The following is a 26,526-nucleotide window of genomic DNA, read 5'->3' as shown; positions in this document are numbered from 1 at the left end:
TAATAGGGTTTGAGGCAGAGAATCATGAGGCAGAGAAAAATGTTGATAATTTGAGTAAAGTAGTAATATGTTGGGGTCAACTCACCCCCCCCCAGTTACCCCCTAATAACGGGGGGGAGTTGATGGGGGGGTGAGCCTTCATGGTTATGTGTTTCTACCAGTCATTTCGACAATGACTAGCCCAGTTAGCACTAGTTTATGCTAACTTGCTAGCTAGCAACTTGACTTTCAGTAAATGCTAGCCAGCTAGCTAGTTAGCATAAGCTGCTAGGAGTGCTAGCTAGCAACCTTACTACCAGATCGTCTGAATTAAAATACATAAAAAATATAGTGTAACTTAATTGAAGTTGTAAATGTTTCCAATAGTGACTGATAGCTTTACAGTTAATGTTACTTTATAGCCTTTTAGCTATTTAACACAGCATTTTATGTCATATACAGTACATTTGGAAAGTACTCAGACCCCTTCACTTTTTCCACATTTTGTTACATTACGGCCTTATTCTAAAATGGATTAAATAAAAAAATGTCCTCAATATACACAATATAACCCATAATGACAAAGAGATAACAGGTTTTAAGAAATGTTTGCAAATGTATTAAAAAAAAACCAGATATCACATTTACATCGGTATTCAGACCCTTTACTATGAGACTTGAAATTGAGCTCAGGTGCATCCTGTTTCCATTGATCATCCTTGAGATGTTTCTACAACTTGATTGGAGTCTACCTGTGGTAAATTCTATTGATTGGACACGATTTAGAAAGGCATACACGTGTCTATTTAAGGTCCCATAGTTGACAGTGCATGTCAGAGCAAAAACCAAGCCATGAGGTCGAAGGAATTGTCCGTAGAGCTCCGAGACAGGATTGTGTCGAGGCACAGATCCAGGGAAGGGTACCAAAAAATGTCTTCAGCATTGAAGGTCCCAAAGAACACAGTGGCCTCCCATCATTCTTAAATGGAAGAAGTTTGGAACCACCAAGACTCTTCCTAGAGCTGGCCGCCCGGCCAAACTGAGCAATCGGGGGAGAAGGTACTTGGTCAGGGAGGTGACCAAGAACCCGATGGTCACTCTGACAGAGCTCCAGAGTTCCTCTGTGGAGATGGGAGAACCTTCCAGAAGAACAACCATCTCTGCAGCACTTTACCAATCAGGCCTTTATGGTAGGTAGAGTGGCCAGACGAAAGCCACTCCTTAGTAAAAGACACTCCCCCACCCTACTTGTTGTGGATAAAGGTATGCGTGTGTGATGACATAGAGCACATACAAATACTTTTTACGGTTACATTCCCGTGTACCGAATAAAATATATAAGTTAAATGGGGTTCCATTGCATTTTCAACTCTACTGATGGTTTTGTCACACAAAATTAAATGCATTATAGCGAATGTGTCCACTCTGGTCTTGGTACTGCGCTCTATCCAACAGCTCAACAGCTCACAGATATGGAGAAAAAAATGTTTTTGTAAAATGCCAGCCAAACATCGATCATCATGTAACCAGATTAAGATACTATATTTATTGTAAAGGAGCATCAAGCTTGCACTTTCACCACCCGTTGAAGATGATCACTTATTTTATCAGTAGCCTAATAGATGATGCTTTCCTGAGTCTTGGGAGGACCGCACGCCATATCATCACGTGACTCCAAGTTTACTTCGATATGATGGTTATTATATCAATATTTACGCATAAAGGCGTTTCCTCACCCAATTCACGCATACCAAATTTTACCGGCACAAATTGTCTGTGGGCATTTAGGCTATAAACTTGTACCGGCATTTCATGTTACCATCAACCCGGTCGTGATTTATTTCATACGTCAGGTAATTCATCCACATTAAATGGTTGTTCATGTCTTATGATTCACTTGGGCAAATTAATACATTTTCTATTAAGTTCAATGGATTTGGTTGATTTCTTACTAAATTCAATACCTAGGCTATGTGAATATTGTTGAATTCCGTTGTAATGTCTGCAATACGTGATTCCGTCCGCGTTCTCCACAACACGGAATAGGGCCCTAAAGCTTTATAATGTTGCATTAGTGACTTAGGTTTGTCTCATATTTATTCAATTACGTAGGTGTATATATTGTCCTTGTGTATTTTGAGAACATATCCATCAGTATTGACTGTAGATTTACAACCATTTTGTGCAGATTGAAACATCCATGTTTGATTAAATAAAGCTAAATGAAGCTGGACAGTGCTGATGTTGCTCTTTTTCTGTTTTGTTTGAGTTGCAAAATATGTATTTTAGAGGCACCTGTTGCAATCTTCTACACCAACAATTAGTGTTTGATATCCACCCAGTAGCCCTCAACTCTTACCCAGCACTAGAGTAAAACACTGGTATAACGAATACATATTTATTGAATCTGTTACAAACATCAAACCAAAAACTAGTTTTGACTCTTAAAATATAATTCAATATGTGTTCTAGAATTTGTTCTTTACCCAATTATATTTTCATGTAATCTCCACCTTTTCAGTGTTACTAACACATCCATCATCTCAAAACTCAAAAGCACTAAAACTGTAGCATGAAAAGGGTTTTTCAGTGTCAAAGGCTGCCATTTATTTACAGATTTGGCTGAAAAAGTGGTTCATCTTGTAGACCAAGGAATGTGCATTCACTTATTTGGTTTTCCTGTTGGGATTTGGGTCTACCTATCTACATTAGAAAAACATTAACAAACAGGTAGGTGATAATGAAAGAATGTCATTCATAAACATTTGTTTAAAAAAAAAAAATCACTGCATGATTGTTTTCACATTCTTTCTTAGTTGGATCTTTTTAGTGCCCTACTAGGCCTACATACAAATATTACAATTCAATTGTAAAAGCTTACAATATTTTTTGCATAACCTTTGAGTCCTTTTGAGCTGTAGGTTGACACTCATGGTGCAGTCCTTTTGGCGCAAACCAGCTCCTTATTTTCTACTACGCTCCACATCATGAGTAGCTCCTGAGGGCTCAGTTTATGGACTACGATTAGGTTTTTGAAAAAGCACGGTTCGCTGTTCATTGGGCTCACTCTGCGTTTCATGATGCCAAAGGTCCTAAATCCTGGGTGCATCTCAGGTGCCAAGTGTAGCTTCTGTAGGCACATTCCCAAAAATACATCATCAATCGGATAGAGCTCCAAGTCCTCTGAAACCACGAACAGTCTCCGAGCTAATTGTGAGGACATTAAAAACCCACCACCACCAACATAAGGTGGGTACGGTCTGTCAAACAACTCTTTGGGGATGTAATATTTGCTCTGGCGGTTTCTGATGGGGATGGCTTTGGAGATGGTGTCCCCAACAAATACATTTAGAACTTTGCGGTCCTCAGTCTTGAAACGAATAAGTTCCAGCAAGTTATTCGTATTTACGAAAACGTCATCATCCCCTTTGAATATAAACTTGGCACTGCAGCAGTGAATATCAAACCATTTCAGAAAATTTACCTCTTTCAAGGTGAGGTTGAAAAATGTGTCCATAAAATCCCATTGGAGAATGTCTCCATATATCATGTCCTCATACTCAATCAACTTTTGAAGGTTTTTAGTGTCTTTGCCATTTGTAGGGCTTCCAAGGAGAAACAGCGTTTTTATTCTCTTACCATCAATTGTTTGTTCCCTACCCCAGGTATTGCGCACTGCCTCTCGCCTATCGTGCTGTTCTATAACGGATTTCACCACCATGAGCAGGTGCACGTCTCCATTCCTGCACTTATCCGGATGGTTTATCAACATTGGGAAATATCGACAATGTCTGTGCAACACAAACTGGTGGAACCTCGTATCCAAACGTCGAAACCAATCATTTTTCCTTACGGCTGAATCTTCACTGCAGTTCATAACGTGTACATCCCAAGTAGACGCTGTAGTGTTGGAGACGGTCACCCGTGGCGCAACCAAATCATCACCAATAACTGGCGGCGAGTAGTTTCCCAAACTGCGTTTTCCTTTGTATAAATCACACTCAGGTCCACACCAACCGGCCTGTCCCATGCTTTTAACCTCCATGTCGTCCTTGATGCTGTTATCCACAAGCTTGAACTTGGAAATCATCACTAAAGACGCAAAAACGAGAGACAAACTCAGGAGAGTTTTCAATATCCTCTTTCTCCTGAAAATATTATCCATAATTATAGCGCCAAACGCGTATGAATGAATGAGAAATACTTCAAATGAATAGGCACCCCTATTTTCATAGCATTTAATTACTCATTAGTGTCCATTTGAAGTCCATCATTGTCCTTTGAAAAATGGAGAGCAACTATTCCGTGTCCAGCTACATTGAAAATAAACTGGCTACGCCACCGTGCTATTCCCCTACAATTACTTTATTTTCTTTGAGAAAACAATCTTTGTTACATCATGCTAAAAAAAATATATATATATTCGATGAGAGATAGTCTAGCACCTGCAGACTGGTCTTGAAAAGTGACTGTCGCCTACGAGCTTCTCCCCTTACTCACTTTTAATTATCCCCTCCCCACTACACTTTCTGTGACCAAATGCAGGTTTCTTATTTCACATCACAGGTGGCTCACTAGACTGCGCGTCCTGTTGGTTCACTAGACTTTGAACATCGACCAGGCTAGATATCTAATGTCATAGAATACTTGAAAAAACGAAGTCTAAGGCTGAGGCTATATTGTTCATTTGATTGCACCTATGCTATTTATTTTTCAAGCACTGTAATGTATTGTCATATTATAACGATCATAACGTTATACTGTATTATATAATATTGTGTATGATAGAATTGCCCATCAAAGTAGCTTTAGAAAACTTGATTAGAATCTACTGGGGAAATGTGTTTTGCGGCAATCTCCATTAACACAAAAATATATGTGTGTGAGTGAGAATAGCCCCCGGGGCCAAAACAGTATAACTCCAGGGGATGTGTGAGGAAAATCAAGCTTTTAGCACCCCTGTGTGTCGGTTTTGGGGAATTGTCAAACGTCTGTTGAGAGGTGCGTGCAGTGCGTACACTGGGTCAAACTTGTGTCGTTTTTTGTTGTTGAAATCATTAACTACCGCGCTGTTTTGCAAAGTATCTTGGCCTAGAAAGTGCATTCAAAGTAAGACACGATAGTAAAGTAGTTAGCTAGCACACGGTGTCGCTAACGCCTGCTGTGTACCAGACTAGCTGGCTAAAAAGTATCTTCTGTGGGGTGTATCAGCGGCTGACATCCAACGTCTTTAACGCCACCTACTGTACTGAAGCGCCCCTGCCTCCCGCCTGTCATAGCTTCTTCTTCTTCCATGAGGTTTAAGGGCGGTTGGCATCCAATAAATGTTGCATTACCGCCACCTCCTAGGCTAGCTATGTCCTCATTGTGGTTTTACAGACGTGTTTAAAACGTCTTATTTACACACGTTATTCGAATATTTATGAAATGCATATTGTTATATTTGGTAGCACTTGTTTGTTTTTCCTTCGCCTCCAACACCTTTCGATGCGTGGAATGGATGTGGGTGGGGCTAGGTCTACAAAAGGGTGCTAATTAAAAATGTTCACAAAAGCTCTGACCTTCGTACGATACGTAAGCTTATTAAAGATCAGTGATACTATCAAGAGCAGTGTGCGGTTTCCTTTTTCCTTCATCTATTAAGTCCTACCACAGGTCAACAGACTGAAAGGATGGCACACCCACTTTCTGATCTCAAGTCTCGCACACCCAAATACTTCTCTGCAGCTGCCACCACAACCTACATTTTCTGTGACTTACGTTCCATCCCTGCAGGACCGTTGATAACCATTACTATAAATGTTAAAATCCAATCTTACTGAAACATATAACCACTTGTTGGCCTACACCTCTGTACTGGTACAGATCTACTACTACACCACTCCTCTCAGGATCCCTCCCCTTTGACCCACATTCCTCTACTTTCTTAACCTGCCTCAGCATATGACAACTTCTGCTCTACTCTAACCCTGAAAACCTTTCTTCTTCTGTGGATTTTATATGGGGGTTGGCAACCAACTTTAGGTTTCAAGTTTTAATGCCATATGCACAAGTACAGTGAAATGCCTTTCTTGCAAACTAAAAACCCAACAATGGAATAATTAATAACAATGTATTACTCGAAGAAAAAAAATGAGAAGAAGAAAAGGAAAAATGTAAAAAGTCAGATTCAATACCAAATGTACATGTGCAGGGATACTGGACTGATGGAGGTAGATATGTATAGGTGTAAGAGGACTAGGCAATAAGATAAACAGAGTAGCAGCAGCCTGTATGTGAGTGGGTGTACGGGTGTGTAGAGTCTGTATAAATGTATGTGCATATTATGTGTGAGTGAGAAAATAATGAAGTGGGGGGGGGGGCTGTGAGTGTGCATAAAGAGTGCACAGATTGAAATAAAAGGACAATGGCCAGGACGCTTGGAGTGTTTGACGACTTTCCGGGGCTTCTTTTCACACTGCCTGATATAGATGTCCTGGATGGCAGGAAGCTTGGCCCAAGTGATGTACTGGGCTGTTCGCACAACCGCACAAGAAGTAAGGTGCATTACCTCCACCAACTGGACTGGCGTGTGGACCAGAGACAGTGAAGGTCTAAATCCTACCCAATATTCTCGTCTCTAAGGAGACGGACTACATAATTAAATACTACATCCTCTGAAGATTTCTTTAGCAGTTCACTTAATCCTAGCTTTTCAACCCCATTACTCCTCAAAACGAATAACAGTCGCTCCCTTTCCCTCACATATTTCTGGAACTGAAATAAAACATGTTCCACTGTCTCCATCTCCTCCTGACAATGATCACACCTCCCTGCCCCCACCTTTTCCTAGATCTTTCACAGGTGTCTTCCCTTTCTCTCCCTGTTTCACAACTCTTGCCATTTGTTTTCAACCACTGTTCTTATTAACCCCTTGGCTTCTGCTTTACTTATAGACAATTCCATCTCAACATTAGGATGTTTAAGAGCCTGCTTGGCAAATAACATCCACCTCCTCATTTGCTGCCAAAGGTGCTTTAACAAAGTACTGAGTAAAGGGTCTGAATACTTATGTAAATGTGATATTTCAAACAAACAAAAAAATTCTACATTTGCAAACATTTCTAAAAATGTGTTTTTGCTTTGTCATTATGGGGTATTGTGTGTAGATTGATGGGGTGTGGGGGGGGGGGACTATTGAATCCATTTTAGAATAAGGCTATAATGTAACAAAATGTGGAAAAAGTGAAGGGGTCTGAATACTTTCCGAAAGCACTGTTCATACAGTGCCTTGCAAAATTATTCAGAACCCTTCAATTTCTTAACATTTTGTGTTACAAAGTGGAATTAAAATGGATTTAATTGTCATGTTTGTCAAAAATCTATGCAAAATATTAATGTCAAAGTGGAAGAAAAATATATATTTTTAAAGATAAATACAAATTCAAAACAAAAATATACGACTAGTCGTTGCATATGTATTCAGCCCCTTTGTTCAGATCAGAAGTCAAATTTGGCTTAACAAATCCCATAAGTTACATGGACTCACTGTGTGAAATAATAGGGGTTGAAGTGATTTTTGAATGATTAACTCTTCCTCTGTCCCCCATACATACAACATATGTAAGGTCCCTCAGTCAAGTATTGAATTTCAAGCACAGATTCAACTGCAAAGACCAGGGAGCTTTTCGAAAGCCTCAAAAAGAAGGGCAGTGATTGGTAGATGGGTAACAATAACAAATGAGACATTTAATATATATTTAAGTATCAAATCAAATCAAATTTATATAGCCCTTCGTACATCAGCTGATATTCTCAAAGTGCTGTACAGAAACCCAGCCTAAAACCCCAAACAGCAAGCAAAGCATGTGAAAGAAGCACGGTGGCTAGGAAAAACTCCCTAGGAAAAACTCCCTAGAAAGGCCAAAAACCTAGGAAGAAACCTAGAGAGGAACCAGGCTATGAGGGGTGGCCAGTCCTCTTCTGGGTGTGCAGGGTGGATATTATAACAGAACATGGTCAAAATGTTAAAATGTTAAAATGTTCATAAATGACCAGCATGGTCAAATAATAATAATCATAGTAGTTGTCGAGGGTGCAACAAGCACGTCCGGTGAACAGGTCAGGGTTCCATAGCCGCAGGCAGAACAGTTGAAACTGGAGCAGCAGCACGGCCAGGTGGACTGGGGACAGCAAGGAGTCATCATACCAGGTAGTCCTGAGGCATGGTCCTAGGGCTCAGGTCCTCCGAGAGAAAGACAGAAAGAGAGAAAGAGAGAATTAGAGAGAGCATATTTAAATTCACACAGGACACCGGATAAGACAAGAGAAATACTCCAGATGTAACAGACTGACCCTAGCCCCCCGACACATAAACTACTGCAGCATAAATACTGGAGGCTGAGACAGGAGGGATCAGAAGACACTGTGGCCCCATCCGATGATACCCCGGACAGGGCCAAACAGGCAGGATATAACCCCACCCACTTTGCCAAAGCACAGCCCCCACACCACTAGAGGGATGTCTCCAACCACCAACTTACCGTCCTAAGACAAGGCCGAGTATAGCCCACAACGATCTCCGCCATGGCACAACCCAAGGGGGGGCGCCAACCCAGACAGGAAGACCACGTCAGTGACTCAACCCACTCAAGTGACGCACCCCTCCCATGGACGGCATGGAAGAACACCAGTAGGCCAGTGACTCAGCCCCTGTAAAAGGGTTAGAGGCAGAGAATCCCAGTGGAAAGAGGGGAACCGGCAAGGCAGAGACAGCAAGGGCGGTTCGTTGCTCCAGCCTTTCCGTTCACCTTCACACTCCTGGGCCAGACTATACTTAATCATAGGACCTACTGAAGAGATAAGTCTTCAGTAAAGACTTAAAGGTTGAGACTGAGTCTGCGTCTCTCACATTGGTAGGCAGACCATTCCATAAAAATGGAGCTCTATAGGAGAAAGCCCTACCTCCAGCCGTTTGCTTAGAAATTCTAGGGACAATTAGGAGGCCTGCGTCTTGTGACCGTAGCGTACGTGTAGGTATGTACGGCAGGACCAAATCGGAAAGATAGGTAGGAGCAAGCCCATGTAATGCTTTGTAGGTTAGCAGTAAAACCTTGAAATCAGCCCTTGCCTTAACAGGAAGCCAGTGTAGGGAGGCTAGCACTGGAGTAATATGATCAAATTTTTTGGTTCTAGTAAGGATTGTAGCAGCCATATTTAGCACTAACTGAAGTTTATTTAGTGCTTTTTCTGCGTCATTTTTGGACAGAAAATTTCTGATTTTTGCAATGTTACGTAGATGGAAAAAAGCTGTCCTTGAAACAGTCTTGATATGTTCTTCAAAAGAGAGATCAGGGTCCAGAGTAACGCCGAGGTCCTTCACAGTTTTATTTGAGACGACTGTACAACCATCCAGATTAATTGTCAGATTCAACAGAAGATCTCTTTGTTTCTTGGGACCTAGAACAAGCATCTCTGTTTTGTCCGAGTTTAAAAGTAGAAAGTTTGCAGCCATCCACTTCTTTATGTCTGAAACACAGGCTTCTAGCGAGGGCAATTTTGGGGCTTCACCATGTTTCATTGAAATGTACAGCTGTGTGTCGTCCGCATAGCAGTGAAATTTAACATTATGTTTTCGAATGACATCCCCAAGAGGTAAAATATATAGTGAAAACAATAGTGGTCCTAAAACGGAACCTTGAGGAACACCGAAATTTACAATTGATTTGTCAGAGGACAAACCATTCACAGAGACAAACTGATATCTTTCCGACAGATAAGATCTAAACCAGGCCAGAACTTGTCCATGTAGACCAATTTGGGTTTCCAATCTCTCCAAAAGAATGTGGTGATCGATGGTATCAAAAGCGGCACTAAGATCTAGGAGCACGAGGACAGATGCAGAGCCTCGGTCTGACGTCATTAAAAGGTCATTTACCACCTTCACAAGTGCAGTCTCAGTGCTATGATGGGGTCTAAAACCAGACTGAAGCGTTTCGTATACATTGTTTGTCTTCAGGAAGGCAGTGAGTTGCTGTGCAACAGCTTTTTCTAAAATTTTTGAGAGGAATGGAAGATTCGATATAGGCCGATAGTTTTTTATAATTTCTGGATCAAGATTCGGCTTTTTCAAGAGAGGCTTTATTACTGCCACTTTTAGTGAGCTTGGTACACATCCGGTGGATAGAGAGCCGTTTATTATGTTCAACATAGGAGGGCCAAGCACAGGAAGCAGCTCTTTCAGTAGTTTAGTTGGAATAGGGTCCAGTATGCAGCTTGAGGGTTTGGAGGCCATGATTATTTTCATCATTGCGTCAAGAGATATAGTACTAAAACACTTTAGTATCTCCCTTGATCCTAGGTCCTGGCAGAGTTGTGCAGACTCAGGACAATGGAGCTTTGGAGGAATACCCAGATTTAAAGAGGAGTCTGTAATTTGCTTTCTAATGATCATGATCTTTTCCTCAAAGAAGTTCATAAATGTATTACTGCTGAAGTGAAAGCCATCCTCCATTTGCGAAGGCTGCTTTTTAGTTAGCTTTGCGACAGTATCAAAAAGAAATTTCGGATTGTTCTTATTTTCCTCAATTAAGTTGGAAAAATAGGATGATCGAGCAGCAGTAAGGGCTCTTCGATACTGCACGGTACTGTCTTTCCAAGCTAGTCGGAAGACTTCCAGTTTGGTGTGGCGCCATTTCCGTTCCAATTTTCTGGAAGCTTGCTTCTGAGCTCGTGTATTTTCTGTATACCAGGGAGCTAGTTTCTTATGACAGATGTTTTTAGTTTTTAGGGGTGCAACTGCATCTAGGGTATTGCGCAAGGTTAAATTGAGTTCCTCGGTTAGGTGGTTAACTGATTTTTGTCCTCTGACGTCCTTGGGTAGGCAGAGGCAGTCTGGAAGGGCATCAAGGAATCTTTGGGTTGTCTGAGAATTTATAGCACGACTTTTAATGCTCCTTGGTTGGGGTCTGAGCAGATTATTTGTTGCAATTGCAAACGTAATAAAATGGTGGTCCGATAGTCCAGGATTATGAGGAAAAACATTTAGATCCACAACATTTATTCCATGGGACAAAACTAGGTCCAGAGTATGACTGTGGCAGTGAGTAGGTCGAGAGACATGTTGGACAAAACCCACTGAGTCGATGATGGCTCCGAAAGCCTTTTGGAGTGGGTCTGTGGACTTTTCCATGTGAATGTTAAAGTCACCAAAAATTAGAATATTATCTGCTATGACTACAAGATCGGATAGGAATTCAGGGAACTCAGTGAGGAACACTGCATATGGCCCAGGAGGCCTATAAACAGTAGCTATAAAAAGTGAGTGAGTAGGCTGCATAGATTTCATGACTAGAAGCTCAAAAGACGAAAACGTCATTGTTGTTTTTTTTTTGTAAATTGAAATTTGCTATCGTAAATGTTAGCAACACCTCCGCCTTTGCCGGATGCACGGGGGTATGGTCACTAATGTAACCAGGGGTAAGGCCTCATTTAACACAGTAAATTCATCAGGCTTAAGCCATGTTTCAGTCAGGCCAATCACATCAAGATTATTATCAGTGATTAGTTCATTGACTATAACTGCCTTGGAAGTGAGGGATCTAACATTAAGTAACCCAATTTTGAGATGTGAGGTATCACAATCTCTTTCAATAATGGCAGGAATGGAGGAGGTCTTTATACTAGTGAGATTGCTAAAGCGAACACCGCCATTTTTAATTTTGCCCAACCTAGATCGAGGCACAGACACGGTCTCAATGGGGAAAGCTGAGCTGACTACGCTGACTGTGCTAGTGGCAGACTCCACTAAGCTGGCAGGCTGGCTAACAGCCTGCTGCCTGGCCTGCACCCTATTTCATTGTGGAGCTAGAGGAGTTAGAGCCCTGTCTATGTTCGTAGATAAGATGAGAGCACCCCTCCAGCTAGGATGGAGTCCGTCACTCCTCAACAGGCCAGGCTTGGTCCTGTTTGTGGGTGAGTCCCAGAAAGAGGGCCAATTATCTACAAATTCTATCTTTTGGGAGGGGCAGAAAACAGTTTTCAACCAGCGATTGAGTTGTGAGACTCTGCTGTAGAGCTCATCACTCCCCTAACTGGGAGGGGGCCAGAGACAATTAATCGATGCCGGCACATCTTTCTAGCTGATTTACACGCTGAAGCTATGTTGCGCTTGGTGACCTCTGACTGTTTCATCCTAACATCGTTGGTGCCGACGTGGATAACAATATCTCTATACTATCTACACTCGCCAGTTTTAGCTTTAGCCAGCACCGTCTTTAGATTAGCCTTAACGTCGGTAGCCCTGCCCCCTGGTAAACAGTGTATGATCGCTGGATGATTAGTTTTAAGTCTAATACTGCGGGTAATGGAGTCGCCAATGACTAGGGTTTTCAATTTGTCAGAGCTAATGGTGGGAGCCGTCGGCGTCTCAGACCCCACAACGGGAGGAGTAGAGACCAGAGAAGTCTCGGCCTCCGACTCCGACTCGCTTAATGGGGAGAACCGGTTGAAAGTTTCTGTCGGCTGAATAAGCGACACCGGTTGAGCATTCCTACAGCGTTTCCCTCCAGAAGCCATGAGAAAGATGTCCGGCTGCGGGGACCGTGCGAGGGGGGTTTATACTAACGTTACTATCTGTACTTACTGGTGGCACAGACGCTGTTTCATCCTTTCCTACAATGAAATTACCCTTGCCTAACGATCGCGTCTGAAGCTGGGCTTGCAGCACAGCTATCCTTGCCGTAAGGCGATCGTTCTCCTGTATATTATAAGTACAACGACTGCAATTAGAAGGCATCATGTTAATGTTACTTAGCTTCGGCTGTTTGAAGTCCTGACGAACCATGTCCAGATAAAACCTCCGGGGTGAAAAAGTTGAATGAAAAAAGTTGAGTGAGGGAAAAAGTAAAAATATACGGTAATGAAAAAGTAAAAAACCGTCAGGTATCAAAGTAAGATAGGCAACAAAAACGCACAGCAGCGTAAGCAAGTCTGCAAGTTGTGACCGGAAACAGGAAACGAATAAAAGTACGGTCAAGTTAATAATTATGCTGTGGATTATGTATTAAACCACCCAGACACGTAAAAGTTACTTGTCCTTCTGAACTGCAGGACCAGAATGAAACTGCTCAGACACTTTACCATGAGACCATTGGTGATTTTAAAACAGCTACAGAGTTCAATGGCTGTAATGGGAGAACTGAGGATGGATCAACAACATTGTAGTGACTCCACAATAATGACCTAAATGACAGAGTGAAAAGAAGAATACAAATATACATCTAAAGTAATACTGCAAAGGAACACACTTTTTGGCCTAAATGCAAAGCCTTATGTTTGGGGCAAATCCAACACATCACTGAGTAACTGCCTCTTTATTTTAAAGCATGGTGGTGGCTGCATCATGGTATGGGTATGCTTGACACCGGAAAACACTGAAGTTTTTGAGAATAAAAAGAAACAGGCAAAATCCTAGAGGAAAACCAAGTTTCAGCAAGACAATAACCTACAACACAAGGCCAAATCTACACTAAAGTTGCTTACCAAGAAGACAGTGAATGTCTTTGTGAAATGAAACACACCACATCCATTTATATAGCGTAGATACTATTTAAAGACACCAATCACCCACCACCTCCCTTATCCCTTACCAGTCCTTGCAGAGTGATTAGTGGCTACCAGATTTGGACAAAGCTAGTATGGTTGCCATTTATGACTGTATAGTCCAATATGAATGTTCAATACGCGTGAGCAAATCTGGCTCATTTCACAGTGGTTTCAGAGTCCTGCAATAAGAGCTATGATGCTAATATTGGTGTAAACTCTACATAGTTGTGTTCTGTTGGTGTCACTGGGTAGGCTGATACTCCATTTCATGTGTGCACACTCCATAGGTAAGGCTGTACATTGCATATACACTCAGTGGCCACCCTGTGATTCGATCCTACAGACAGTGAGTCACATGGCTGTGGCTTGCTATATAAAGCAGGCAGACAGGCATCGAGGCATTCAGTTATTGTTCGATTGAATGTTAGAATGTGTAAAACGAGTGATTTAAATGACTCAGTGTGGTATGATCGTAGGTGCCAGACTCACCGGAGAGAGAGGCGCCGTGAGAGAGAGGCGCCGTGAGAGAGATATTTAAGATACTCCTCAAAGAGGTAAGGTTTCAGAGGTTTTCGAAAGATGAGCAGGGACTCCGCTGTCCTGACATTATGGAGAAGCTTGTTCCACCATTGGGGTGCCAGGACAGAGAAGAGCTTTGAAGGTTGAACACAAGGTGGGCTGCGGCATTCTGGATAAGTTGCAGGGGTTTGACGGCACCAGCAGGGAGCCCAGCCAACAGAGAGTTGCAGTTGTCTAGACGGAAGATGACAAGTGCCTGGATTAGGACCTGTGTTTCTGTGTGAGGAAAGGTCATACTCTACGGATGTTGTAGACCATGAACCTGCAAGAGCTAGTCACTGCTTTGATGTTTGCAGAGAAAAACTGGGATTTTGTCCAGGGTCACGCCAACGTTGTCAAGCGTGATGGAGAGCTCTGGAGCGGGCAGGCCTTTCCTAGGAGGAAAAGCAGCTCCATTTTGTCGAGGTTGAGCATGAGGTGGTGGGCCGACATCCAAGCTGAGATGCGTGTCGCCACCTGGGTGTCAGAAGGGGGGAAGGATAAGAGTAGTTGAGTGTCATTCACATAGCAATGATAGGAGAGAGCATGTGAGGATAGAATGACTTCGTGTAAAGAGAAAAGAGAGTGCCACATGACCTGGGATCCCTTCCAGATGCGGAGGAAGAGCACCATGAGGAAAGGAGAGAGATGGGTAAGGACACGGGCTGTAAAACGGGATGCTAATGAACCAAACATAATCTGGTCCTGTTAGTTACCATTATAATCTCTATGCTGACACTGTTAGCCAATTTCAGGTTCATCAATGTTACCTGACAGGAGAACCATCCATCCTGGGGGATAGTCGATTTTATTCCTTTTATGTCCTGTGAAGTAGCAACCATTGTACTTGCCAGATTTCAGCTGCATCACTAAGCACTCTGCAGTCTTCTTGTATTCGTCCTTGAGTTTAGGCTTTTGGATGGTTTGAGCATAACTATGCACCTGTGAATAAGTGAAAGAAAGGTCTGTCACATGTATTCTTTCCTCTCAGAAAATAGAAGGGCAGATTACAATTTACAGTATGTACGGAGTATGTTTGTTATACTTAGATACAGCTTTTGAGTATCACTTCTTGACAGTGCCAACCACTTTCAGAGTGAAAAGAGAAAACAGGAGAGGGTCTAGAACCGAGCCCGCGGGGACACCAGTAGTGAGAGCACGTGGTGCAGACATCGATTGTATCCACGCCACCTGGTAGGAGCAGGTAGGATGCAATGGTAGGATGCAATCCAGGAGTGTGCAGAGCCTGAGATGCCCAGCCCTGAGAGGGGGGAGAGGAGGATCTGATGGTTCACGCTATATAACAACAGTCCAACCTTGTTTAACATTATATAATCCAAATAAGGCATTATTCCACTATTTGTATCCATTTGTATCAGTTTCAGTGGGGGACTCTATTTTGAAGGCAAACCGCAAATTCCACTTTTGTGCAAATCCTTATTTTGGCTAGCTTCACACAGGTTGAAAGCACCACAAGACCTGGGATTGCTTCCAATTGTGGATCCACAAGGGTTGACCAGCACAGTCCATCTGAGATTGTCAAGCCATAGAGATAGATAGAGGACTCATTTTTATATCTGTGCCACTATAACGTTTGTGACAGAATGGGAAGCGCCGTTGAGGGTACAACCTATAGGAATCCACCCAGTTTACAACTTTAAAATGGCAGAAGCATTGTGGAAGCCCTCAATAAATCCTGCCTATTTCTACAAATTATCTTAAAATGTGATTTTACACCAACCTTAATCCTAACCTTAACCACACTGCTAATCTTATGCCTAACCTTAAATTAAGACCAAAAGCAAAAAAATATATATATAAAAATAAGAAAAATCACATTTTTATGATCTAGCCAATTTTGATCCCCAATAGGGTCCAGCTGCGACGTCATCTCTCAGAGCAGTCATCCCTCAGGGTCTCTATGCTGCTACCTACTGATCAAATCAAATTGTATTTGTCACATGCTCCGAATACAACGTAGACCTTACAGTGAAATGCTTACTTACAAGCTCTTAACCATCAATGCAGTTCAAGAGATAGAGTTAATAAAATATTTACTAAATAAACTGCAGTTAAAAAAAACGAATCAATCAAAAAGTAACACAAGAAATGTACATAACAATAACGAGGCTATATACAGGGGCTACCGGTACCGAGTCAATGTGCGGGGGGACAGGTTAGTCGAGGTGACTTGTAAAGTGACTATGCATAGATAATAAACAGCAAGTAGCAGCAGTTTATGTAAATAGGGTCAATGTAAATAGTCCAGGTGGCCACTTCAGTCCCCGTCAACTTTAATGGGGGACTGTTTGGCCCTCCTTTTCCTATAGTCCACGATCAACTCCTTTGTCTTGCTCACATTGAGAGAGATGTTGTTGTCCTGGCACCACACTGCCAGGTCTCTGACCTCCTCCCTATAGGGTGTCTCATCATTGTCGGTGATCAGGCCTACAACTGCTGTGTCATAAGCAAACTTAACGATGGTGTTGGAGTTGTGCTTGGCCACGCAGTCGTGGGTGAACAGGGAGTACAGGAGTCAGTGTGGCAGATGTGTTGTTACCTACCCTTACCACCTGGGGTCAGGAAGTCCAGGATCCAGTTGCAGAGGGAGGTGTTTAGTCTCTGGGTCCTTAGCTTAGTGATGAGCTTTGTGGGCACTATGGTGTTGAATGCTGAGCTGTAGTCAATGAACAGCATTCTCACATAGGTGTTCCTTTTGTCCAGGTGGGAAAGGGCAGTGTGATTGAGATTGCGTCATCTGTGGATCTGTTGGGGCAGTATGCAAATTGGAGTGGTTCTAGGGTTTCTGGCATGATGGTGTTGATGTGAGCCATGACCAGCCTTTAAAAAGCACTTCATGGCTACCGGGTGGTAATCATTTAGGCAGGTTACCTTTGCTGCCTAATATGTTATCTCTCAGTGCAGTGCATCTCTCAGGTAAAGTGGGGGTTTCGAAAGGAACCAATAAGGAGAAGTGGGGTTTTTGAAAGGTGCCACTCAAGATGTGTTTGGGTTATCGGACGTCAGTCATGGTCTGCAGAAATGAAATTAAGGAATTTCAGTTTTGCAACAACAACAAAAAAGATTAACTCACTGTGAGTTGTCTTTGAACATTACCTACCGGTAGCCGTGTACGTAATGTTAAGTTTTTCGTAAATGTAAATGCTAGCTAAAGTTAGCTACATTAACTTATTTAAAAAAATGCATTAACTTTACAATCTATGTATTATTCAATATTTGAAATAATAATAATAATTGAAATATCAAGTCATGGCGGTTCTAGTAGTTATGGAATTCCAGCGCTTCTAGTGTTAAAATACTTTCGAAATCCCCACTTCTCCTTTTATGGTTCATTTTGAAACCCACACTAATACTTATATGGTTCCTTTCGACACCCCCACTATTCCTGAGAGATTCACTGCATTGAGCGTAGGTGACAGCATAGAGACCCTGATGGATGACTGAGATAATGTCGCAACTGGCCCCCCTCTCAATTTTGATTTTGTGGCTGTGCTACCGAGTGGAAACCAGCATTGCGCCGGTGTAGAGGTCGCGGTAACCCTACTGACGCATATGCTGTTTTGTACTCCAAAACTGGAAACGGAAAAAATGACTTGCACGTGACTTCTAAAGAGACACATTTTGTCAGATTCGGAAGCTGTCTCGATTCACCACTCCTCGGACTCTAAAACAACACGGCGACGCTTGGTGCGTGCTCTATCAGAACGATTTTACTGACTACCTGTATTTACAATAAAATTACTGGATTGTATTAGCTACATCCACTGACTTTGAAAAAAGCGACTGTTTACAAGATTGCAAGCCAGCGACCGACCTAGCAATCCAGGTAACGTTAAGCTTGTCAGAGAGTTGGCTAGTTACTGCAGCTACTAACGATAAGTTAGCTAGTTAACCTCCCACAACATTATTTCTATTATTTTTAACACTTCGGGTAGTTATCTATTACATTTTCCTTTGTCTTTGGGAATTGTTTAGTCTTTATTCAGCTTACTAACTAGCTAACGTTAGTCTGTTAGCTAGTGGGGCAGTAACATCGGAGTTTAGTCGGATAAAAGTGGGGCAGTAATGTTAGTTGGCTTGATCTTACAGTTGGTTAGCCAGCTAGAAGTGTTAGTTAATGTCCAGTTGTCCAACTGAGTTAACAAAATGTGTGAACTCATTTCAGATGCCGAGTCGAGTTAGCAACTTGAAGCGGCGAAAGGGGATGTGCACTGTTGCCTCAAGCGGCTTCCATCTCGAGGTGAAGAGTTCAGATAAGGTCGGTGAATGTTGTTTTTAGTTCTTCTCAGTTTTCATTTTACATTATGGATTACGCAAGAGTGTAAAGTACTAAAGTAAAAATAATTTGAAGTACTACTTAGTTTTTTGGGGGGTATTTTTTTTTACTTTACTACATTCCTAAAGAAAATAATGTACTTTTCACTCCATATATTTTCCCTGACACCCAAAAGTACTCGTTACATTTTGAATGCTTAGCAGGACAGAAAATGGTCCAATTCACAGTTATCAAGAGAACATCCCTACTGCCTATGTTCTGGCGGACTCACTAAACACAAATACTTTAAGTGATGTCTGAGTGTTGGCATATGCCCCTGCCTCTCCATACATAAAACAAATAATTGTGTGATCTGGTTTGCCTAGTAAGGAATTAGAAATTATTCATACTTGTACTTTTGATATTTAAGTAGATTTGATCAATTAAAATCAACATTTGTCATGTGCCGAATACAAGTGTAGACCTTATTGTGAAATGCTTACTTACAAGCCCTTAACCAACAGTGCAATTCTTTACTTTTGATACTTAAGTATAGTTTAAACCAAATACTTTTACTCAAGTAGTATTTTACTGGGTGACTTTTACTTGTCATTTTCTGTTAAGTTATCTTTACTTTTACACAAGTTTGACAGTTGGGTACTTTTTCCACCACTGGGATTGTCATTAATAGTGTCATGGAAGCCTGTTATTATTTTTAATAAGTTGTTGTTTTGACTTTATAGAGTTCAGGGAAGAGGAGGCATGTTAAAAAAATGAAAATTCAAGACTCAAAAACAGAAATTACCCTGAATGACTGGATGGTTGGTGGTTGTAGGGAGTCAACCATTTCTGAGAGGCTCAGCTGTGATGGTTGCGAGAGGCCTGAAAAGACAAGTTGTGGAGCACCACCAGACCTGGAGGAATTGTGGGAGGGTAAAGAGAACGGTGTGCGATTGGAGTTGAATTATTGCCGAACAAACGGGTTGCCAGAGAAGATGGAGGATGACGAAACAGAAGAGGGTGTTGTGATTGACAAGAGCGTCTTCCTTGATGATGACAGTAACCAGGTTCTTCCTGTGGAAAAATTCTTCGGAAACATGGAAGTTGTGCAGGTGAGACGAGATTTTTATAACAAGTGCTAGGTGTGATAAACAAGATCCTGGTCTGATGTTTGGAGCACAATGGCTGCGTTTTACACAGGCAGCCCAATTATTTAGATTTTTTCTTCAAAAATTGGTCTTTTGACCAATCAGTACAGCTCAAAAGCTTGGGGTGAGAAAAAGATCAGAATTGGGCTGCATTTACAACAGGCCTGATGGAAACATTTGTTGGTAAACTTTCCAAATGTCGACAAAACTAAATACGCTAGACAAGGTGGGATCTTTTTGTCTGTAAAATTGTGAGAAATGGCAGCGGAAACTCATGTTGTGCCTACTCTGGTCTTGGCATGTGCACTCTAGCCAACAGCTCATAGATACAGTGCAAGTAAGCTAGTCTACATGATGAGATTATTATGGATAAGGGCGAGAATATTTGTATTTGTCAAGCATCGATCATGCCACCAGAATCCGACCCATCTATATTTATTGGAAAGGAGCACCAAGATCACTGTGCTCTTTCATTACCTTGTGAAGTTCATCATAACTTAATCTGTAGCCTAAAACGGCAGTTTCCAGAGTTGTAGGGGGAGGATCACACACCATAACATCGCGTGACTCCCAAGTTTACTTCGATATGATAGTTATTCTATCAATATTTCCACGGCCAATTCTTGCATAATTAATTTTACTGACAAAGCATTTATAAAATTGTACCAAAGCGTTTCCATCACAGCTGTCGTGATCGTCTTTTTATATGGTATGACTTTTTTAGCATAAAAACTGGATGCAAACATGGTTGACATGCTGTTATTTGCCTTGTAGGATTGTCCACGGAGATCTACGGCCACTTCGACCTTCAGCAGGAGGGAGCACAGGAGACAACAGTACTATGCCAAAGAGGACAGTGATGAAGAGGGCTACACAGACATGCAGCAAGATGAAATAGTTGGCACTTAATTTACAGAAATAACTCATCAATGGGATGGAATAAAACTTGTCCTTAAACGACCTTAACAAGCCTAATGTCACAGTTGAGCCCGATAAAGTGGATTCGTTCAACAGAACCAGGGTATCAAGTTAATGTTTTGCCAGCATATACCCTAAAGTTATACATTTTTGCATTGATATTTGCACTAACAAAACTTCTCGCTTTTCAATTATCTATACTGTATATTGTTTAAATGGTACAGGTTAAGTGCTCAGACTTTTTTTCTTGTATATTTTACAATATTGTTACTGAATGCCTTAATGTATGCACAATATTTGTAGTCAAAGTTGCACTGCCAATACAAGGAAACTTTAAGTTTCAATTACCTGTGTCTGCTGTTTTGTATTGTGCTATTGAAACTAAGCAGAACTTTATCACATAATTATCTAATTACACTTACAAGCCATGGAGCTGCGCTCAAATCAGCTGTAATCATCAAATCTGCTTGACTCCAACAATAGTAAAACCTTTATTTCAACCCCCCCACCCTATTCACTTGTGGAGCTCAGAGGATTTGACTGATGTAATCAATATGGTAATAGTTCCACCTATCCCTCTGATAGGCGGGGTGGAAGTTTCACCATTTGCTTATACCAATCAAATCCTATCAGATCACCAGGGGTGCATTCAGTAGTACAGAACAATGTTAAGCATTTCATTTCAACGGAAGCGGTATTGTTCTGAGAGAATAGTTGAACGGTGTCATTATGGTGGCCCAGAGAGCGACTGTATGGTGTGTTCAACACATTTTGCCATTTGAAATGGTCTCATCCATATTGATCAGGCCACACCCACCAAACGTACCTCAAAGGCTGTTGAAGACTGGTGTGCGCTGCATTGGGGGGAACGTGTCGTTCAGTACAAACTGACACGCGATGTAGCAAACGTTGAATCGAACGGAATGTACCTCTGTGAGTAGGGTTCGGGACGATTTGTGATTGGTCCATTGACTATTACTCAAACAATAGCTCATGATGGAGTGCTTTAAAATCACTAGCACAAAATGATCAATAAATAAGCTGTTCTGATAGTAGCAGAAAACAATGTTCCCTGCCCATAATTATTTAGTTATATTTACCAGTTATCATGCGTCTTGCACTTCATCCGTTAGCTAGTTAATAAAGAAATACAAAATTCAAGAATAAACAGTAGAAAAACATATACCCTGCATCTTCACTTTAAAGAATCATTTTCGTTTGCCCTGTTTGTAAATTTTCCTTTTGTCACAGAGCAAGTTATGGGCACCTTTCTTATGGCATACAATATGTACCAGCTTCAGATTCTCCCGAGTAAACAGCAGTTTGTAAAAATAGTCCAGGTTTATGTTGCTGCTCTTGTGTTTCTGCAGTGCTTCCACCAGGGTAGGAATGACTGTCCTCTTCTTTTCAATCCTGGGACAGAAAGAGATTTCAGTCTTGATTTGATAAAACTTGTCCTTAAACGACCTTAACAATTGCAATTGATAATCAAGCAAGCTTTTTTGTTACTGTTTACAAACAATTTTGATCTTAACATTCTGAATATTTATAACTTTTATTCACTAAACCCACCCGTGGTCCAAGTTCCAGGTGCTAAAGAGAATCCTGCTCTCTCGGTTTCCATAGGGGTTGATTGAGTGAAGGGACTTGCATTCATCATGGTCAAAAGCACCCTGAGGAAAGGAGAGTGATGGGAAAGGACACAGGCTGTAAGACAGGATGCTACTGAGCCAAACATGATCTGGTCCTGTTAGTTACCATTATAATCTCTATGCTGACACTGTTAGCCAATTTCGGGTTCATCAATGTTACCTGACAGGAGAACCATCCCTCCTGGGTGCATAGTCGATTTTGTTCCTTTTCTTTCCTGTTGAAGTAGCAACCATTGTACTTGTCAGATTTCAGCTGCATCACTAAGCACTCTGCAGTTTTTTTGTATTCGTCCTTGAGTGTAGGCTTTTGGATGGTTTGAGCATAACTATGCACCTGTGAATAAGAGAATAAAGGGCAGATTACAATTTCCAGTATGTATGGAGTAGGCTTTTGAGGGTCACTTCTTGACAGTGCCAATCACTTTCAGCATAAAACCAAAGCATCAGTAATATACAGTGCCACCAGAAAGTATTCACACCCTTTTTCCCACATTGTGTTACAGCTGGAATTTAAAATTGATTAAATTGAGATTGTTGCTGACACCGTACCTCAATATCAAAGTGGAATTGTTTTAACGTTTTTTTTACAAATTAATTAAAAGGAAAAGCTGAAATGTCTTGAGTCAAGAATTCAACCCCTTTCTTGCGGAGCCTAAAGTTCAGGAGTATAAATGTCCTTAAGTCACATGAGTTGCATGGACTGACTCTGTGCAATAATAGTGTTTAACATGATTTTTGAATGACTGCCTCATCTCTGTACCCCACACGTACAATTATCTGTAAGGTCCCTCAGTCAAGCAGTGAATTTCAAACAGATTAAACCACAAAGACCAGGGAGGTTTTTCAATGTCTCGAAAATAAGGGCACCTATTGGTAGATAAATAAAATGTAAAAAAAAGCAGACATTGAATATCCCACGAGCCAGAGTTTAATGGCATAGAAGACTGAGGATGGATCAACAACATTGTAGTTACTCCACAATACTAACCTAAATGACAGAGTGAAAAGGAAGCCTGTACAGAATAAAAAAATATTCCAAAACATGCAACAAGGCACCAAAGTAATACTGCAAAAAATGTGGCAAAACAATTAACTTTTTGTCCTGAATTCAAAGTGTTATGTTTGTGGCAAATACAATACATTCTCCATATTTTCAAGCATAGTGGTGGCTGCATCATGTGGGTATGCTTGTAATCGTTAAGGACCGTGGAGTTTCTCAGGATAAAAAAGAAATGGAATGGAGCTAAGCACAGGCAAAATCCTAGAGGAAAACCTGGTTCAGTCTGGTTTCCACCTGACACTAGGAGATTAAATCACCTTTCAGCAGGACAATAATGTAAAACACAAGGTCAAATCTACACGATTTGCTAACCAAAAAGCCAAATGTTCCTGAGTGGCCGAATTACAGTTTGGACTTAAATCTACTTGAAAATCTATGGCAAGACCTGAAAATGGTTTTCTAGCAATGATCAACAACCAACTTGACAGAGCTTGAAGAATTTTGAAAAGAATAATGGGCAAATGCTGCACAATCCATGTGTGGAAAGCTCTTAAAGACTTGCCAGCTGGAATTGCTACCAAAGGTGCTTCTACAAAGTATTGACTTATGGGTGTGAATACTTATGTAAATTTGATATCTGTATTACATTTGCTAACATTTCTAAAAACATGTTTTCACTTTGTCATGATTGGGTATTGTGTGTAGATGTATAAAAAAATATTGAATCAATTTTGAATTCAAGCTGTAACACAACGTGTAATAAGTCAAGTGGTATGAATACTTTGAAGGCTCTGGAGCTTCACCTCCTTCATGTATCCACGAATCCTGCTCTCACAGTTGTACTTCATGTAGCCCGATTTGGTCTTAAATCTGTCATCAATTCCTGAAAGCCCCAAAATAGAATGGTATAACCGTAAAGAGACAGTTTGTTTCAGATAAAAAAATACAAATGTTCTTATTTTTCTCCATCTTTCTTTTGGCTGCCACATCGTTTCCTGCAGAATTTCTATCCATCCCAAGATAGAGGACTTGTTACCTTGGAACCAGTCTTCATCGTCTTCTCTGTTTTCAGTCTCAGAGCTGTCCTTCAAGTGTAGGAGCAGGTCCCCCAGGAGTCTGCGTCTCTTTGGAGACCGCTCGTCAGAGAGAAGCCCCTTAGCTGCATCAATCAGAAGATCTGAGTTCCTGTCGGTGTCCAGCAACCGGCCTATGTCGCAGACAACTGAAATAATCACAAATCATAACAGTTATTTCAATTGGTTCACAGAACAACCTCTGTTAACCTAAACATCCAAGTCATGGCACCCATGTAACTGACTGTATTTGAAGCCCAGACAGCCTCACTGGCAAGTATCACTGACAGGCATGGTTAGGCTACTCAATACGTGAGCGTGGTTTACCGCTCTTCCTACAAGTGAAAGCAAGGCTATATTTCTATTACTTTAACCAATGCATCCTTTTCAAATCAATCACCACAAGGTTATGCATATTTGTTTAAGTGCATATTTAAGTTGGTATTGTTATCATTTATTTACCATGCACAGCTACATAAAGTAGGTCCTAAACCCTATATGAATGTGCATTGTGCATGCCACAAAGTGTTTCACTCACATCCGCTCCATCTCTCATCCATGGCAAGAAGGACAAGTTCAGCATTGTCTGGAAGACTTCGGAAATAGTCCTCTGTCAATTCTGTTCCATCTTCATACAAGGAAATATGCGAACCGACGAGTGGAACCTAGAAGAAAATGATTCACATAATAATTTAAACAAAATAAAGTAACTTTCATTATCGCCACTTCCTGGTTGCAAGTCTATGGTCTGGTAATAGCAGTAGAATGGGCTACACATAGCAAGCTACTGGACGAAATCGTACCTGTAGAAGTTTACTCCCCTTTTTGAGAAGCTCTTTCAGACTTGTTGCAGCCACCCCATATTTTTTTGTTTCATTCAGGCTTCTTATTTTGACAACTTGTTGTTGTTTTTTAAGTCCAAACATTGCGCCTTTTCTTCTATGAAGATCAATGTGCAGAAACGCACAAAGAAACGATGCATGCTGCCAGCTATAGGATAGGCTGGAAAATTATCCAATATACTGCCATCTAGCGTTTTAGAACAGCACGTGCACACAGTTGACATTGTCACTCAGTTGCTTCTAGAATATCCTGTAGCAGATAAAAAGGTGAAGAGGATCTCAATTGTTATAGTACTTATATTCTGTATGTCAGGTGCCTGATTTTATAGGTAACCGTATCCTACTTGATTCTATTGTGTGGCCACATTATACGTTCTTACAAATGTGCTCTCTAGGATGCAAGTTTTGGTCCAGAGCATAGACATATTTAGACCAGAGTTCACAGACCATCAAGCTACGCTTAGGCCTCACTCCCCCCCATCTGAGATATCTACTGCAGCCCTCACCCTCCACATACAATACTCATTCTGTCAGTCACATTCTGTTAAAGGTCGCTCGTGTTTTCAGTTCGCTGCAGCTAGCGACTGGAATGAGCTGCAATAAACACTCAAAGTGGACAGTTTTATCTCAAACTATTCATTTAAAAACTCAATCATGGACACTCTTACTGACAGTTGTGGCTGCTTTGCGTGATGTATTGTTGTCTCCACCTTCTTGCCCTTTTTGCTGTTGTCTGTGCCCAATAAAGTTTGTTCCATGTTTTGTGCTGCTACCATGCTGTGTTGTCATGTGTTGCTGCTTTGCTATGTTGTTGTCGTAGGTGTCTCTTTATGTAGTGTTGTCTCTTGTCAAGATGTGTGTTTTGTCCTATATTCTAAAAAAATAAAAATAAATAATACCAGCCCCCGTCCCTGCAGGAGGCCTTTTGGTAGGCCGTCATTGTACATAAGAATTTGTTCTTAACTGACTTGCCTAGTTAAATAAAGGTTAAATAAAATAAAACAGCTGGTGAGTGTGCTATGCGAGTTCTCCCCATTTCTCCTAGTGGTGGCATTGGCCAGTGTATTTTAACAGTCAATCCCTAGGAAGATAGAAGATGGTGTCCAATTGATTAGGATTTGTTATGGTCCTCCTCACCCTGACCACTACAGTATACACAAGGCCGTATTTACATCCAAATGTAAATGATGGGTCTGTGGATGAGGGTCGTTTTGCACAGAGAATATAATGCCACGCAATGTCCAGCCGTATGTATCCTTCCCAAACCAGAGGGTGGCGATATGGACACGTGCTGGTCTCCCGCTATCTCTTTAGTACATTTTGAACGAATAAGAAGAAAAGGCATAGCAACGTTAATATCACCGTAGTAACCGATGCCAAGTGACGGGAGAACCCAATTGAGAGGGAAAATAGGGTAATGGAACAATTTCATTCAGGTCATTTGGTAATCCCGCATTTACATAATCCATTTTAAAATTAACATCTTTAATCTTTGA

The 26,526-nt window shown here is 41.3% G+C and overlaps 4 protein-coding genes across 4 annotated transcripts in view; 2 read left to right on the top strand and 2 right to left on the bottom strand.

Moving 5' to 3' along the window:
* Window positions 1–2,363: 2,363 nt before the first annotated feature.
* Window positions 2,364–4,480, bottom strand: LOC106566770 (UDP-GlcNAc:betaGal beta-1,3-N-acetylglucosaminyltransferase 7). Its single transcript, XM_014135139.2, has one exon. The coding sequence runs from the start codon at window positions 4,142–4,144 to the stop codon at window positions 2,909–2,911; it is 1,236 nt and encodes a 411-aa protein (XP_013990614.2). The 5' UTR covers window positions 4,145–4,480; the 3' UTR covers window positions 2,364–2,908.
* A 13,048-nt stretch (window positions 4,481–17,528) lies between these two features.
* Window positions 17,529–20,807, top strand: LOC106566886 (UPF0688 protein C1orf174 homolog). Its single transcript, XM_014135435.2, has 4 exons — window positions 17,529–17,968; window positions 18,308–18,400; window positions 19,141–19,509; window positions 20,320–20,807. The coding sequence occupies exons 2-4, from the start codon at window positions 18,308–18,310 to the stop codon at window positions 20,452–20,454; spliced, it is 597 nt and encodes a 198-aa protein (XP_013990910.1). The 5' UTR covers window positions 17,529–17,968; the 3' UTR covers window positions 20,455–20,807.
* A 128-nt stretch (window positions 20,808–20,935) lies between these two features.
* dffb (DNA fragmentation factor, beta polypeptide (caspase-activated DNase)) lies at window positions 20,936–25,209 on the bottom strand. Its single transcript, XM_014135434.2, has 7 exons — window positions 24,992–25,209; window positions 24,727–24,853; window positions 24,152–24,337; window positions 23,919–23,998; window positions 22,276–22,449; window positions 22,036–22,136; window positions 20,936–21,876 (listed from the first exon to the last, which is right to left on the bottom strand). Exons 1-7 carry the CDS (start codon window positions 25,112–25,114, stop codon window positions 21,672–21,674), a joined length of 996 nt encoding a protein of 331 aa, XP_013990909.2. The 5' UTR covers window positions 25,115–25,209; the 3' UTR covers window positions 20,936–21,671.
* A 1,205-nt stretch (window positions 25,210–26,414) lies between these two features.
* The window catches only part of LOC123726208 (nephrocystin-4), a 96,649-nt gene continuing 96,537 nt past the window's right edge, over window positions 26,415–26,526 (top strand). The window contains exon 1 of the mRNA XM_045693142.1: window positions 26,415–26,474. The gene's annotated coding sequence lies outside the window, so the exon portion shown is untranslated. The remainder of the gene's footprint in view (window positions 26,475–26,526) is intronic.

Source organism: Salmo salar, chromosome ssa13, assembly GCF_905237065.1.
Source record: "Salmo salar chromosome ssa13, Ssal_v3.1, whole genome shotgun sequence".
Classification (NCBI taxonomy): Eukaryota; Metazoa; Chordata; class Actinopteri; order Salmoniformes; family Salmonidae; genus Salmo; species Salmo salar.
The sequence above is the reverse complement of the archived record's forward strand: the minus strand, read 5'-3'. Positions and strand labels throughout refer to the sequence as shown.

Excerpts from the sequence above, each read along its gene's own strand:
- LOC106566770 (XM_014135139.2), bottom strand. The coding sequence starts at position 4,144 with ATGGATAATATTTTCAGGAGAAAGAGGATATTGAAAACTCTCCTGAGT.
- LOC106566886 (XM_014135435.2), top strand. The coding sequence starts at position 18,308 with ATGCCGAGTCGAGTTAGCAACTTGAAGCGGCGAAAGGGGATGTGCACT. Across the intron at positions 18,401-19,140 it reads AGGTGAAGAGTTCAGATAAG|AGTTCAGGGAAGAGGAGGCA; the intron begins GTCGGTGAATGT and ends TTGACTTTATAG. Across the intron at positions 19,510-20,319 it reads GAAACATGGAAGTTGTGCAG|GATTGTCCACGGAGATCTAC; the intron begins GTGAGACGAGAT and ends TTTGCCTTGTAG.
- dffb (XM_014135434.2), bottom strand. The coding sequence starts at position 25,114 with ATGTTTGGACTTAAAAAACAACAACAAGTTGTCAAAATAAGAAGCCTG. Across the intron at positions 24,854-24,991 it reads AGGGGAGTAAACTTCTACAG|GTTCCACTCGTCGGTTCGCA; the intron begins GTACGATTTCGT and ends ATTTTCTTCTAG. Across the intron at positions 22,137-22,275 it reads AGGGATGGTTCTCCTGTCAG|GGTGCTTTTGACCATGATGA; the intron begins GTAACATTGATG and ends TCCTTTCCTCAG.